Genomic DNA, 16417 nt, shown 5'->3' with positions numbered 1-16417 from the left:
GACCTCACCTGTACAACTGAGCCCGGCATTGGGACGTGACCGAGAGACCCTGCAACACATTTTTTAACAGCGGAGTAAACTTCATAATCTTTGAAGCAATAGGAACCAATCTGTTTCATTTTCCATAAGGCAATCTTTACAGTCGGCTCCACGATCTCATTAATGTCAAGGCCATGTAGACCTGGTCTAGGAGATGGGAAGTATCTCTGGGCTTTTGGGGAAGGACAGGGACCGGGGTGGGAGACCCCTTAAGAAGAATTCCCAAGAAGCATCGTTTTCGCAAATGAACCAGAGGTTTCAGGTTTAAGACAAACATTTCCTACAGAACTTGCGGGTGATGATGAAAATTTCAAGCAGGTGACTTTATCCTTGACCTGGACCTTTCTGATTAATCCAGCCTGAATGACAGTATGGGCGCAAAGCTGGAAGGAAGGGAGAGAAGCCGGAGCCTGCCGAGCCCCAGAAGACAATTTCATCATGGCGACAGAATCACTAAGCAGAGAGAAAAGCCCAAGGCCCCGCCCAGACATCACCTACTCCTGGTCCTGTATTTACGTCCTTAAATAAACACACTATTTTTTGAACCTAAATTCTGAACCTAAAACCAAGGCACAAACATTTACGTTCAGATTTGCTTTAGATTAGAAGCAGGTGGCAGTTCAAGTCCTAGGATTTCTGTAACTTTGCTGGAGTCGGGGCTCTGCTTCCTGGAATGAGAATAAGGTGCTGATACAATGAGATGTTTTATTAACACCTACAGCTCCCGGTGGTGGTTTTGAATTGTCCAGAAAAGTCACGTCACAATCTGTGCAAAAGCAAAGACGTCCTGAAGGTTAGAGAGACGCTCCCGGGGGCACCAGGACCCACCTGTCCGAAGTTTTCTTCGTCAATACAGAACATGAGGTCCAGTTCAGTGGGATCGTTTTCTAGGATCCATTTCAAGGAGTTGTAATATTCACTGTCCTATAGAAATGACACAGAAATTAAAAGGAAGCTTTTTGTTTTCAAAATACAAACTGGTTTGACTTTACATAGTTAAGTCCTCCTAATATAATTTCATTCACATCGCTCAACAATTACATCAGGCGCTAATACAATGTTTTCCGCTCCTCCCCAAACCTAGTCTACTTGTTTCACTTAAAATAGAAGCCAAATGAATGTTTCAGTAGCAACTGGGGTTTGCAGTTGATTCTGTCCTGTGTGAAGTGTAGAGAACGCAACCTGCACTGGATAGCCGTCAGCAAATCACACTGTTGAGCATGTAAGATTATCAAAGGGCAATAGGGAGAACTGCGAACATTCTAACTCATTAAATATCAATGGCTTTAAGTTCCGCCTCTTCCTGGGCTTCACCCTCCTGGACGTCAGTGTAAGCAAACAGGGAGACCAGCACAGAAGCACTCAAGCGCAAGGGCCTGGCCTGCCCTCTCGCAGGGACCCCGGTGCAGGGACAGGAGGCGCTGAGAAGAACACACAGAATGTGTGCGCCCTCTGTCAACCTGTGACATGGAATTAATTCAGACTTTTTAAGAGACATGTCTGTGTTCCTCGCTGCCACAGACTGGTCCTGTGGCTGAGTCTCGCAGCCCTACCATGGAGAAGCCAGAAAGTGGGCTCAAGGTCACTGCCAGCATCCTCCTCTCCTCTCACACATGGATGCTGTACAGGAAGGGCTACCAGTGATGGTCAGCAACGAGAACATGGGCTCACAGATCCAACTGCATGAGGGACACAGTCCACATCACAGCAAGGCCAGGGGCCTCCTGACTCAAGTGAGAGGATGTGACGTGAGAGTGGAGTTACATATACTCCAATGGACAACGATGCTTCTCGAAGGCCCTGCATGAGTGCGTGGGGCTTGGGCAAACTCCCCTACGCCCAGAGGCAGGCATCGGGGTACAGGTAAATGAAAAGAAAAACAGAAGCAAAAAGTAGATTATGAAAAGCGCATCAATTTCTATTTGTACAAAAAATCCTTTCAGCTCTGAAACGGCCAGCCTATGTAAAAGGAGTCGAACGCAGCATGGAAACCCAATCACCTGGCACACAAGTTTGCATTTTCTAACTTGTTCACTCCTCCCCACGTGCGGTGGTCACTCACCCTCCCACATATACACTCTTCCCTTTATCTACCGTTTGGGCCTGTGCCTTTGCCACTTTCTGAGGTCAGAGAACAGAGGACTAGCTGATGAATCTCTAAACATTCAGTGTTAGCAGTTTTTGATGGAAAACAGGGCTGCCATGAGGTCTCCAGGGGACCCTGGGACCTAATTTGGCCACACCAGTCCTGGGGAAGCAGAGGTACCTGAGATGTGGGCATATGCAACCCACGGGCCCTGCTTCTAGTTAGTGTGAATCGTGGGTTGCTTACTAGGGAAATGAGGGAGATCAATGAGATTCTCGGATGGTAAAATGTTCCCTGTTAATCGCACTGAGCGGCGACACCCATAAAAATGGCTGCGACTGCAATGCCGTGGCAGTGGCTATACCGCGAGGTGGGAGTGGCCCAGGTGCCCAAAGGGAGGGTCTGCATCTACTCACCACAGATTCCATGTCATTCAGGGTTATCTGCTTTCCCAGCATCATTTTGTAAAACGGTCTAATGAAGAATCCTAAAACACGATGAAAACTGGGTTAGTTTCAAACCGCTGATGCTACTGGGCGTCAGAAACAAAATACAAGGTGCACACGCCTTCGGTTGGAATGAGAGAGCAGGACAGAACAAGCAAAAACCTTTGACAGTAATTTGTGACCAAGCGGACGAGGGCCATGAGCCCCCCAAGCAGGGGCGGGGGTCGGTTAGTAGGGGGGCAGTTACTCTAACAGAGGTGGGAGGGAGGTCAAAAAGGCTCCTGGGGGGTGACAAACAGGCCTGAGGTCCCCACAGGACTTTGCAGTGCGAACAAGGCACGTGAACAGGGGAGAGGGGGCACTCCAGGCAGAGGGACAAGAGCGGGACCTGTCAGTGGTTTGCGGGGTGGCAGCACAGGGACTCCTGGGGAGGACAGGCGGCGGGGGCGACTGGGGAGTGTGGGCTTGCATGGGGTGTGGGAGAGTTTGGGCTGCTGCCTCGGTGAGGGCAACGGGGAGTCACTGAAGGCCAGGCAGAAACTCCATCTGCATTTCAGCATCATGCTAGGGCAGGAATGGCGAGAAAAAGCAAGAAAGGGACAGGACATGAGGGAGAACACTTAGAAGGCTGTGCCATCTTCCAGGGAAGGGCTGATGAAGGCCCGAGGGAGGTGATGGCAGCGAGGACGACCTGCTCACCACACAGGGCCCCCCAATCCACCTTGTGCACAGGCAAGTCAGCACCATGCACCTTCTCACTGGGGGCACTGGAACCTCAGGCCCACCCCCTTTAAGCAGTCACCAAGCCTCTGTAGCAGATTCCTATTTGCACTGGCTCAGGTGGCCCCAGGGCTACAGACTTAAACACTTTCAGTGTCTGGGGAGGTAGAGGATGAAGCCGACACAGGATGTGTGGTCACGCTTTTGAGAAACGAGACACTGCTGACCACACACACCTGTGGGCGTTCTGGCCCTCAGTCCTGCAGTTCCCGGTGCACACCGGTGTCCCCTTTCGCAGCTGTCTCCTGGGTGGCCCTGTCTGTTCCTGCTTTTCTCCATGCCTCCCACCATAAGCCTTGACTCGGCTGGCCCTTGCTCGTCTGAAATAGTTCCAGCTCCTAAATGCCCAAATCCCATCCCGTTGTCAAGGTGTGCCTAATCTTGAAAGTGTTCTCGACCCTCTGGCCAAATCAGAGTCTCCTTGGAGCACTCCTGCGCTCCCTTTTGCTAGACTCCATCACTGGGAGTCTTCTGGGTTTTGTTCTCCCACTAGATTACAAGCGCGTACAGGTCAGGAGCATAGCTGATGCTGTATTTCCCCACAACCGCTAAGAATGTCTTCTCACATGGCAGAAGGTATATAGACTGGCCTTCTAAGAAAAGGCTGAAGTGAACCAGAATAGCTGAAACAATCTATGGCCTGACTTCAATATGGCAAATGAAAACATATTCACACGACATATGTATATAGAAAGAGTGAATGTAGTTTCTTTCTGATAAAAAAAGTGCTTCTTTCCCCAACTAAAAATAAAACATTGAAATCAGAGGATCAAAACCAGCTAGCGAGTACCAGTGAAAACATATTGCAGGATAAAGTCGAGAGGGTGCACCAATTACGTACTGGACTAGCTAAGGTTCCGCTCACATAGTCTCTCTCTACAGTGGCTGCAAGGTCAACCTCACGTCTTGCTGTCTTCCATTCTCAACCTTCTTGCCCCCAAGTCCTTCCAAAATATTTCCAATTCTCCTTCTTCAGTGATGACTTCTGTAGTGTTCCCTCAAGGGCAGCACTTTTGAAGGGACCAAATCCATGAGAAGTCCCTATCCTGAAGCGCTTCCATGGCCTAAATGCTCTACATGAGAACAAGGTCAGCCCGCGCCATCTGTGCAGCGGCGACCCCAGGGTCAAGGCCAAAGCTGAGCTATAACATTGCTTTGAAATTATTTACAGTCTCTTCACATTCAAATAAAAATAATCAGTTGGGGACAAGTGAAACAATGGCAGGATGTTGGATGAATCAGATCGTTCTGAATAACTTTTCAATTAGCTTTTCCATCTGTCACCAAATCTAGCTCTTGCTTAAAAAAAAAAAAGTTATTCTTAAAAGCAGAAAATACAGAATCACAGAATGTTCTGTGCTTCATACTAGTGTCTTCTGTAGGAAAATTTTAAACTGTGTGTAGACACTGTGTTTTCGGTGCCCAAACTGACAGCCGGGAAAAGCGCCTCCATTATGGGCAAAACATAACAGTAATTCACTGAATTACACAGAACCAGTGAGGCGTTGGCTGGACGTCTGTGATGTGAAAGGTCGGACACCTAATGAGGAACCACAAACAGCCCTGTCCTGTTTTTATGGCTTCAAGGCTTTTTAATAACTTACCATCTAAAAGTTTCCCATGAAACACTGCCAGACCAGCAACTCTTCCAATAAAAGTGAAGTAGGACAGATGGTCTTCGTTACAGAGGCCTGAATTGGGGTTGATCTGCAGGGTGTAGTTGTCCCTGGGGGCGGAAGAGAGAGAAAAAGCCCCAAGCCGCCTGTCATTAGCTTTCATGGTGCTAACGCTTCTTCACAGACTCTCTGCTGCTAATGGGGAAAGGTGTCAGCTAGAGAATGTGACTTTTGAATGTGACCATTCAGTTAGCCTCTTTCTGTCACCAAAGACTGAGGTCCTATAGAGCTGGTGCGCATGCCCTTTGTAAGTTTAACCATGCATTGCTGTCTGACTATTTTTGATCTACAGAAATGTCAGTTTCCTATGCTTCAGCCAAATACTCGGGGAAGATGCGAATAACCACGTAACAAAGGGACTGTGACAAATGGAATGACTTGAGGACTTCGGTTTCTCTGAGGAGGAGGCTTCATTCCTGCGAGAGCCCTTTGGTTTGCAGATTAAGACTCTTCTTTGGGCCCCTCGTTTGGCCTGACCATGGCTGGGCCCTGAGAGGCCCAGGGGCCCTGGTACCAGCACGTGGCTGCCTTATCAATGCAAACCACAAAAATGTGTCCATGCCCGTCTTTGGTCTCAACCTCACGGGGCTAAGTGGTTTCCACGCTGGGCTCCATAGACAGATTCAGATTCTTTCAGGGGACCTTTGGAGGACAGGTGACAGGTGAGGATCCTGCCCGCACTGCCTGCCTCTTCAGTGGCTCTGATCAATTTTACAAAGCGAGCTTCTCCTGGGACAGCAAGAAGCAACAACAACAAACAAACGAGGTGATTCTTGGCTGGAGCAACTGGGCAGGATCCTGAGACTGCCTTCCAACCGAGCCCCCAGGAGACTGACTCCGGGGGGAAGATGTGGGAGAACCCGTGTCCCCTTGGAGCAGAGGCTGCCTTCCAGCAAGGTCAACAACTATTCTACGGGGTACTCGGGTCCACAGCCCGGAGAAAGAATGGTCGGCCTTGTAAGCAGCCGATGCTTGATTCCTGAGAAAGCGCTTGCATCTGTCTTAGTTTCCTTGGCCGGCAACGAGGAGATCCTAATGCCCGGGGGCGGGGGGGGGGGGGGATCTGCTTCTTCCCTGACAGGACCAGCGCATGGTCCTTTGGGTCCTACAGAACGGGTCCTCCTCAAAACCATCATAATTTGTCTTTAACTAGACTAACTTCAGAAACGACTTTTGTCCACGAGAGGAGGATGACTTTCTGAATTCTGACACTGACAAATTCTCCTGAACTAACATGCCATTACCAATGACAATTGCCTCTTGCTCCTTAGCAGAAGTACCCAGCATATTTTCAGTTTCAATGACAAGACCCTAACAGACAAGAAAAAAATCATTTTTAGGTGTTCACAGTGTACACTGTTGAACCAGGTACAGGCAGAACCTGTTCTAAACTCATAAGGGGGTGTGTGTTGGGCGTGGGGACTGAAATCAGCAGTGTTCATTCATTTCAACAGAGTGAGCCGCTTATTCTGTCAGTAAGGTGGAACTATTAAGAAGGAAACGGTCTCAGTGGGGGCACGGTCCAAATCCCCCCATATACTTACGTGGCAGAGTACTCGAAGAGACCGTAGTAGGGGTTGAACATCTCTTTGGACAGTAAGAAAAACCATTCTCTGGCCACGCCCCCATAGTCCAGGCCTTTCTCCGATTCAAACTCAATCCACAGTCTGGCTTTTAGGACATCGGGCCTTTTCACAGACATGATTCTCCGATAGGACTCTTCAAAAATGTTATTTCTGTGGAGTTTCATTTCAAACCTATTTGGAATATCAGCCTACACCAAAGGGGGGAAAAAAGCACACAATCATACACCTCACTTCAGAGAACAGAAAGGATGGCAGTCTTGAAATGCACAAGCAGCGACAGATGGTTCCAGCAGAGCCTCCCTCCTTCACGGGCTCCTCCTCACATGCGCAGGAAGGCTCACCATCGGGCTGGGACCCGCATGGCAGCCACCGGTGGCGGTCAGGCTGAGCTGGTGACATGTGCTGCAGAAGGAGCTCTGCTGCGCAGGGCACAGTCATCATGTCCCCCTTTTATAAATAATCATGGGGTGCTCGATCCACCTGCCAGCAACTGAAATATGGTCAACTCTACATACTGTTTCTGTCAAAGAAAGTGACTTCTGTTCACATCCTCAAAACCCTCGACAATCCCCACCTGGCCAAGATGGGCAACTTCTCAACTCCAGCGGGGGTTCCAGCTGGTCCATGAGGCCTACCGGCTGATTCTGTTGCCGTGGGGAGTGGGACCCTGGTTATCATGCCAAGTTGTGGGAAAGCATCCCAAAGGGAGTAAATAGGAAAATAAAGAAGCACTTGACAAGTTGTAACTGCATCCTGGAAAAATGAGGGACAGGGCCGCCTTGCCTGGAAAATGGATTTGGGGAGTCAGTGAGGGAACGTGCCATACAGAACACGAGACAGGGCGCAGTCCATAGTGGTCTCCTATTCCTGGGGTTAGCGCGGGTGCCTCTGAAAAACCTTTGTGGGGACTTTGTGTGTTCAAATTTGAGTCGTTTCAAAAGTAGTTATCCAAGGGCTCCCTGAGTCAGGATGTTGGAAGACAGAACAGAACCCCGACGTGGGTGCTCCCGAGGAGGGGCCGCCTGTCTTGCATCTGTGTATCGGCAGTGCCCCATCCACAGCAGAGCCCAGCGGGTGAGGCCCTGACGGAGGGAACAGAGCCGGAGAGAGCAGTGGAGCACAGGCAAACTGGGGAGATCGGGGCGGGGGGGGGACACTCTCCTTCCCCCAGTGGGAAAACACCAAGACAAAACACCCCCAAGCCCAAAACAAACAGTGAACTTGCAAACTGAGGAGAAACCCGATAAAATGGGTTTTTATGTCAGAGACATGAAGTCACAAAGGAGAACAGAGGGCATAATTTTGTAAAGTCTGGGGCAAGTCAGTAGAAAATACTGTAATTTAAAACACTGCCTGGAAAACGTTAGAGGGTTTCTCAGATTTGTGGAAATCTTATGGGCTTTCCAGTGAGAATTTTAGTCTGAAAATTACACTTGGTCTTAATATGCCGAATACAAGGTCTGGCAGAAATAATGCTTGCTTGAGTGTGGTTGGTAGGGTAATAATATGGGTGTAATAATTTATAGTTTTAATTTGAATATTTCACCTAATATGCCATAAGGTGTGCTTGAGTGTGATATTGTCATCTTACAGAATTACACGCTTATGATTTTGTAATAAAAAAGGGGCATTATTTGTGCCAGGCCCTGTATTATGATATTATAAATTATACTGTTATAGATATTATGATTAAATTGTTCTTCTGAATTTAAATGGAAGGGCTGGACCACTTTTCTAACTAGGATCTAGGTTTCATTAAATATAACCATAAGTAATTACACAAGCGTCTCCAAATTTTTTGACTAGGTCCTGAATTATTTTACTTCCCATAACATCATTTCTATCTTTTTATGTATTACATAGGAAATTACCCTTCAGGTGATTTGATATGTAATACTGGTTAATCTTTGCTTACCACTTCTGTTAAAAAGAAAATTCAGACTGAAGCCCCGGGCGGTGAAAGTGCAGCGGAGAGAGGAAGGTGTATTTTTGCACACAAAGAGAAGGAACAAGTTGTTCTCGCTGAAGCGACTTTGGTAATTTACAAAGGACTCAAACGGCATTTTTGGAAGCGTGTTACTCACAGGTTTCTTTAATTTCTTCCTAAAGTAGTCATATTTCTGCTTAAATTCTCTGGAGTAAGGAACCGCCTAGAAGATAAATTTACAAATATAAACAATACGCTTAAAATTTTATATAAACTGAATCAACAATTAGAAAATTTCATGAATCATAAACCTTAAAATTCTCATTCCCCATATTATATTGACATTTACACGTCTGCGTAGCACATGGAAAAATTCTAGAAATGATTAATGTAAATTCTCATTGAATTGGACTTTCACCCCTGAAAACAACTAAATTGCTATTCAAGAAGTCATTTAGGGATATGCTACATAAAATACACTTTCCAATGTGACTTTTGTCTGAATATGAGTCAGGGTGTACTTTTTTTTGCTGTCATTGAGATATGAGCTATTGGCTGTCACACTTTAAACACAACCCCAAAGTGACCTATGCTGTCATTTTGAAAAGACTGATCACGCTTTTAAAAATCTTTGGGAGGAAATATAATGAGCAGAAAGGCAACTGAACTGATGTCCTTATCAAGGACTGTAAGACCAGGTAGATGGCACACTGGAAAAGTCCCCCCATTCAGGAGTCAGGTTTGCCCCCTACTGTTTAGTAAGCAGTCTCGGGTGAGGATTTCTCTAAACCTTCATGCCTTATTACCTCTGAGGCACAGCGACGGCACCACAGGAGTGGGCTCAGTGACTGAGCGAGCCGTCACTCCTCCCAAGTGCTGGAATCTCTTAGGCAAAGTAGTAGGTAACACTTTAACATAGTCATTTAAATACTCTTTACTTGCTATGTTATAAAGCAGCTTACAATAGCCAGAGCCCTGTCTTCAGTGTACTGAAAAGGCTTATATATTTATACATATATATATATAATGAAGCAGAAAGGACTGGCCTTTGCATATACATGGATGTAACTGTAGCAGCATAGAATGACTCGTTGCTTTTTGGCAGATAGTGTGCATTTGGACAAGAATAGCTCTGCTGATATCTTTTTTGGGCTAAGTTAACAAAATATACTGATCCTTAGCAAAGTGTCTCCAGACTCCAAACCTCGTACCTTCACCTGGCTCATTCCTGAGCCGAAAGGAGAAATGAAAAACATAAGCCTCCCTCCTTCACACTGTTTTTGAGACAATCACACAGATAACTGAGCCAACACAGAAACAACCACTCTTATAGCGAACAACAATCATGTCGGTGTTTCACTTTGTAGTTCAAGAGCAATAAAGGCATCATATTTATCTGAGGACAATTTATACTACTTATGGTCTTTCCTTTGTTTTCAATCCACTCTTCATTCGCTGTTCCACTGAACCCTGGATTTGACCACCTACCACATTTATTCTGGACGGTGCTTAGTCTGATGGAATCGCGTGTGAATCCCTACTCTAGGAAAGGTGCAAGTTTGGTTGGTGTCTGGACCACCACCGGTATAAGGAAAAGGGCACCCTGATCTGACTTAAGCCAATAAGGATATTCTCATGTTTTTTGCTCTACCAATACTACATCCCATAACAAACTAAGATTTTCTATCTAGTTTATGTATTCATTCTTTGGTGGTTCATTTGCCAATTCTCTCAACAGGTATTTCTTCAAGCACCTACTCTGTGCCAGGCACTCTAGGTGCGAGGAAAATAATGGCACACTAACCAAAGGGTTCTCTCCCTATTCTCTGCTGGAGCTTATAAGCTACTGTGAGCAATAGCAAGAAGCAAAGGAATAAACAGCGGTAAGTGAGGAAAAAGTGACAAGAGTTCCCGGGAGGCTATTTTATAGGAGCTGGTCAGGAAAGGGGAGGCAGGCAGCTCTGAGAAAGGGACACCTGAGCGGAAACCAGTGACAGTGGGGAGCACGTCACGACAGGGACAGTGAGTGCAAAACCGTGAGCAGGCAAAGTGTTTGGTCGATGCTCTTAGCTGTGATTAACTGTGACAGAGGGAATTGGACCTAAAAGATTGCATTTCCTGGCATTAAACCGTGCCAGCTTTAGAAAAGCTGACTTCTAGAATAGCCTTTCTTTCCAGCCAGTTCTGGGACAACCTCTCCACCATGGATTTGGCTAGATGAACTTTAAGGTACTTCCATTTCCAAAAATCTGATCCCCGGCAATTATTTTTGTTTTAGTTCTCCCCTGAAAATGTTGGAAAAGGCTTGAACAGTCATCCTTGTGAAGTTCAACAGTCTTACGTGAAAACTTCCCCATGGGATGGATACACTGCGGAATGCTGCCCCCAGCACACGACACCCACTCCCCGGTCTGACTTATACCACGGCCGGTGATGACTGGATGTGGGTGGAAATGGGATGCTGGGGTGTTTTTGGCGTTTCTTCGGCGGTGGACTGATGCACGAATGTTGAAAAATCACGATCCTCCTCCGGTACATCTCTCTTCCCTCTTGACGGAGTTCTTGTAATGGAATGAGAGTAGGTTTGTCTGTTCTCCTCCTGAGAAGATTCCAGCAACGCAACAGGACTGAGACGTCCATGAGCGCAGCCTCTGAACAGAATCACGCGTGTAGTGTCTTTCTTCTTTCGGCCAAATTATTTATTCTCTCTTGGAAATCTGGCATCCTACTTTCTTCCATGTAATTTAATTTGCAAAATCAGCCCAGTTAGAAAATCACATGTCTGGTGTTTAAAGCCCCTTTGCTCTGCCTTACACGTGCTTTCTCTCTGGTGTGAAGTGAAAACCTGACTTAGTATGCAAGACGGGCCTAAACGCGTTCCTGCCCTTACAGTCTAGCTGGAGCTCTTCGGAGGGAAGGGCGCCTGGCTGGCGTGGGGACACTGGTGTGGCCAACAAGCACACCTGAGGCTCTGGTCCCAATTCTGACATCTGCTGGAAGTTTTGGCCACAAAATTAGCTTTCTGATCTTCTGACAAATCAGGAATAATAGTGTCTCCCCTCCCTTCCAGAGGGGACTGCTCAGCATGTCAAAGCAGCTGATTATCAAGTTCTCCGACAAGTACAAAGTGTGACACAGCATGACAGTACTCGTAAGAGCAGCAAGCACAGGGAGCACTTTACGAAAGCTTTTCATGGTGACATTTGTCATACGGACAGAACATTGACTTACGGCAACGCTGCACTGGGCTGGCACACAAAGGGTCCCCTCGCCCCTAATACATACTTTTAAAACTGGGGAAAAAGAGAAACTCTAGGTACCAGATAAGCAGAAAGACTCGACATGGAGAAATAAGTGGGTGCTGGACCTAGACACAGGCGTGTGGGCTTGGGTTTTAATCCTCGCGGGGGGACATGGAACCTGGCCACCGGTCTGTATGACCTCGGGAGCCGGAACAGAGTTCCCTGCTCAAAACTTACATCTGAAAAAGGGACAAGAAAACTCTACCCACTGGCCCAGGAAAGTTGCAAGGAAGCTTACCTTCTGTCCAGGACCATAAATGGAAGAAAAAGAAAAAGAAACAGACCTGTGATAAAGTCATACTCCAAGGCTACACCAAAGTGGGTATGAAATCCATGGTTATGCTAAGTGGGGGTGAGTGAACCCAAGCTCAGTGGTTAACAGTCAATACAGGTCAGAACTTATAAAAGCCCCATGTGAAAAAAAATGAAGATGAGCACACACACAAATTACGGACGGAACTTGGCAATAAACTGCAACTGACGAGAGTCTACAGACATAACAAGTGGAAATACTTTATATTCCTGGGACCAGATCTCATAATCTGAAAAAGGCTATAAAACAGGCTATGTTAAGAATAATTAAAAAGCTGGAAATATAAATTAAAAAAAAAGAAGGAAAACAGAGGACAGAAAAATAGCTAAAAAGACCAAGCAAATAAACTTTGAGCAATTAAACAGTCACTGAAATGACAGATAAAGTAAACTGATAGAAATAGCTGATATAAAAAGCTTAGGAAAAAATTAACTGAAAGAGCTGAGCGCACTATACACAGCAACAAAAGAGAGATGGAAATATGAAAGCTAAGAGATAAGGGAGATAACTGTGAAAGTGAATCAATGACCCAACAGTTACTGACTCAGGTATTTCAAGAGAATGGGAAAGACGCAACATGTGAAGAAATAACGGCTGAGACTTTTCTAGACTGGAGGAAAGACATGGTCCCAATGTCCTGAAGAATCACAATGAGTCCAAAGCAGAATAAAGTTTTTAAAATTCATCCACACTTAGGATACAGTAAAATTACAGAACATTAAAAACACAGAAAAATTCAAAACCACCAGTGAAAAGAGAGTTAGTTAGCCATAAAAAAAGATAATTAGATTGACAACAAACTTCTCATCATCAGTTAAGGAGACCAGAAGACATGAAAGACTATCCCCAAAGTACTTAAGAAAAATGATTGTTAACCAAGAATTCTATAACGAGCTGAACTACTGTTTCACAGAGAGGTCCAATAGGTCCTCTCAGACTCAGCAAGGTCACCACGCAGGCTCCCATCGAAACTGCTGCTAGAGTGGAGGTTTACAAACTTGAGTGGCCATCAGAACCCCTGGGAGGACTGGTGAAAATACGGATTGCTGGTTCTTGGTCGGTCTGGGACGGGGCCCCAAGTCTGCATTTGTAACAAGTTTCTGGGTGATGCTGATGCTCCTGATCTGTAGCCACGCTTGGGGAACTATGAACTAGAGGTTCTATGTCATTAAGAACAAAACTTAACCTAGAAAAAACTGCAAGATCAGTGGTGGGCAAAGACATCTGTTTGCATCTAAGTAAAATTAGGTAAGCATTGACTGTTTAAAAAAAAAGATAAAATACTAATGATTATTTGGGAAGTTTAAAGACATGGTGGCTTTAAAGGTAGTATCCACTGAACAATGGGAAACGGGAGTGGGAAGAATAGCACTAACGTTCCCTAAAATGCTGTATTATCCAGGAGGAGAGTAGAGAGAGATTAATTTTGACATTAACTGCGTTGGTTAACAATCTTAATGTGAGCACTAGGAGAATAGAAATAGAAAACACAACTTCCAAGCAAGCATAAAAAAATGAGAGAAAATAAAGAGTACTCCATCAATCTAATAGAAGGTAGAAAGGAAAACAACATAGCGAGAGGCAGAAAGGATGGCCTAGGCAAATGCTAACGAAGAGAAAATGAACGTAATGCTCAGTAAAGCCAGTCACCGTGGGAGTCTGACAGAGCCACCTTGGTGAGATACAACAGCCAGAAAAACGCAGAGATGGAAATGGATAATTTAAACACCACAGGCTTGATCTGATGGCATACATGTAAAGAACACTTCTCTACTCAAGAAAGACAGAATACACATTCTTTTCAAACACAAAAGAACATTTACAAAAACTGGCCAAGCCTCCAAAGACATTTCAAATATCTGATAATCAACATTCCATATTCAATAGTCTCCAGCCACAATGCAATAAAATTAGAAGTCAATAAGAAACAGGCAAAAATTCTCCCATAGTCTTAGAAATGAAAAGCACATTCTAAATAACTTACAAACCAAGGAGAAAAAAAAAATCACATGGAAATTACCAAATATTTGGAACTGAATGACAACAAAGACCAGATGTCCACACTAAGTTGACAATTACCTGAACACGCACCCTCTTACTGAAAGAAATAACACTAATAATAAGAGTAAACAAGCTCTTTAAGAAAACAGAAATAGAGAACTCTCTCGGGGGCCAATCTCCCTGGATTTACGATGCCGAACAATTTTCAATAGTAATAAGGCTACGTGCTTGACTGAATGTAGATGATCAATAAACCATAAAAAAGATTTGAAAAAGACTGAGAAATATCACGTCAAATGTCTTCTGCCAGTTGAAAACAGCTTTGCTTCTTGAATGTATCTGTTTTTCATGATGGAGAAGAGAAAAATGTGATTCTAGCAACTTATTGTGATTGTGAATAAAAAAAAAAGCCATGGTAGGATGGCAGGTATTTATTAAGCTACACAGAGAAAAAGCAGTGGCCTGTGTGAACCAGGTATTACTGGGTACTTCGTAAGCTGTACCAAAGCAGCTGAACAAATTGAATAAACAGACCCAACAGCTAGATAACTAGAGGGATGTCAGGTATCAAGGTGCATTTGCATTATAATAGCACTTAAGTTTTCAAATGGACTTACCGTTATAATTCAAAACAGAATTTGCACACACTCAGATTAAAGCCCCGAAATTAGTATTTTAAATATACCCATTGGCCTCTTAGCTCAGCACTCAACACAATAAATTTAACTTCCTTGTGCTCCTCCGGTTTTTAAAAAGAATCCCAAACTTGCAATCTTCTGTGGTCCCAGTACCTTTCCTGTAATTCCAAATCACCTCCTTGCACTGTTATAGCCACCAACAGGAGGCGCTGGTGCACTTTCCCTGCTGAGGAGATCCGCCCCATTCTACAGACTCCTCCCAGGGCATGGACACCAAGTGTCCATTACTACTGAATGACCTGAGGTTCTCACTCTTCTTTAAGAACAGTGTGCGGCAGCAATTTAAGGAGGCAGCGCCATACCTAATGCGGAACCGGTTCTTCTCCCACCTGGCACACACAAAGGGACTATGAGAAAGTTAGTGGGTCCCCGGAGACAGAGATTCTTCTCTGCCAGCTCCACAGGCTGGTGACAACCTCACCCAAACTTTTACATGTTTTCAGCGCTGGAAGAGATTCAGAATACAGCTTAGATTTGTGAGCATGCCCAAACTGCCCTTGGCCTAAAGAAATGACAAAATTCTCCAAATACAGGGCTGGCTTTGCCTCATATTAAAAGGAAGAGAGGACAGTTTGATTGTTACGCTTACAAGCCGCCCTTTCATAATGGAGAAAACGGTCTGTTTCGCTACCATTACCATGCCACTTCCTTTTCCTTTGTGATGAAAGCCACGTGAAAAGGCAAATGCACCTGTACCTCACACCGAATCTCGGCACCTGGAAGTTCCCATAAGGAGGAGATGGGCGTAATGTTAAGCTACTCAGTTACACCAAGGTGTGCAGTAATATGCCAGAAATGCGTGTTTTGATGCAACCGAAATATGACACTGAACATTCAGAACTGGAGAATACTAACCGGGCCGGTAATAGCTGGGTTCTGCAATCTTGGGTCTTCCCACTGAGTTATTTTGCTATCTGAAAATTAATAGTAAAAGAAAACCAGCATATTAGTTCAAATCTATATTGTTGAAGGCCTTCCAGAAATAATTATTGCTGGAATACAAATAAAGCTGTCTAGTTCCCCAGCCTGGCCCCCCAAAATAGTAACTTAGTATTTCAGGGTTAGAGGAGAACAATTCTCTCCATGGCAAACCTCCTACATACCATTTAGTTAGACACTCGATCAAAAATGCACCCAAAGGAAAACCATCTATTTACACTGCTTTTAGCAAGCAATCTGCTGAGATTTTGATTATAAACCCCCGTTGTTTCAAGGATTTATAACTTGATCTTGATTTTTATTTAATTGAAAAAAAAAAGACACAAAAAAGTCTTAGTCTACCAAAAGTTAACGAACATACGTGATATTTTTCTCATTTCAAATATTTTTGCCTGTGCTTATGACCTTGAGAAAGGGCTTTCAATGAAGAAGTCCACACTGAACAAATGAATAACCCACAACACGTGTCACTGGTACGGCACACAACAATCAAAGCAGCTAGTCAGTAAGGCAGTCCAAAAAATGAGAATTAGAGAGCGCAGGGGAGGGGCCCAAAGGAATGCCGCCCTGTTTGGCCAAGTTGGCGAGAAGTGGTTTTCTTTCTTCCCAAAGAGTCAACGTGAG

At 45.0% G+C, this 16417-nt stretch overlaps 1 protein-coding gene across 10 annotated transcripts in view; it reads right to left on the bottom strand.

Annotated features, from left to right (window-relative positions):
- The window catches only part of NEDD4L (NEDD4 like E3 ubiquitin protein ligase), a 292637-nt gene that overhangs the window by 18853 nt on the left and 257367 nt on the right, over window positions 1–16417 (bottom strand). For all 10 annotated transcript variants that reach the window (XM_024580553.3, XM_045187633.2, XM_071219554.1 and 7 more), the window contains 6 exons: window positions 15710–15768; window positions 8698–8763; window positions 6572–6801; window positions 4956–5077; window positions 2542–2612; window positions 868–963 (listed from right to left, as the gene is read on the bottom strand). In XM_024580553.3, coding sequence (XP_024436321.1) covers window positions 868–963; window positions 2542–2612; window positions 4956–5077; window positions 6572–6801; window positions 8698–8763; window positions 15710–15768 — 644 coding nt within the window. The remainder of the gene's footprint in view (window positions 1–867; window positions 964–2541; window positions 2613–4955; window positions 5078–6571; window positions 6802–8697; window positions 8764–15709; window positions 15769–16417) is intronic.

The sequence above is a fragment of the Desmodus rotundus genome, chromosome 10 (genome assembly GCF_022682495.2).
Source record: "Desmodus rotundus isolate HL8 chromosome 10, HLdesRot8A.1, whole genome shotgun sequence".
In the NCBI taxonomy this organism is placed as follows: Eukaryota; Metazoa; Chordata; class Mammalia; order Chiroptera; family Phyllostomidae; genus Desmodus; species Desmodus rotundus.
This window is presented reverse-complemented; position numbering and strand designations above follow the sequence as displayed.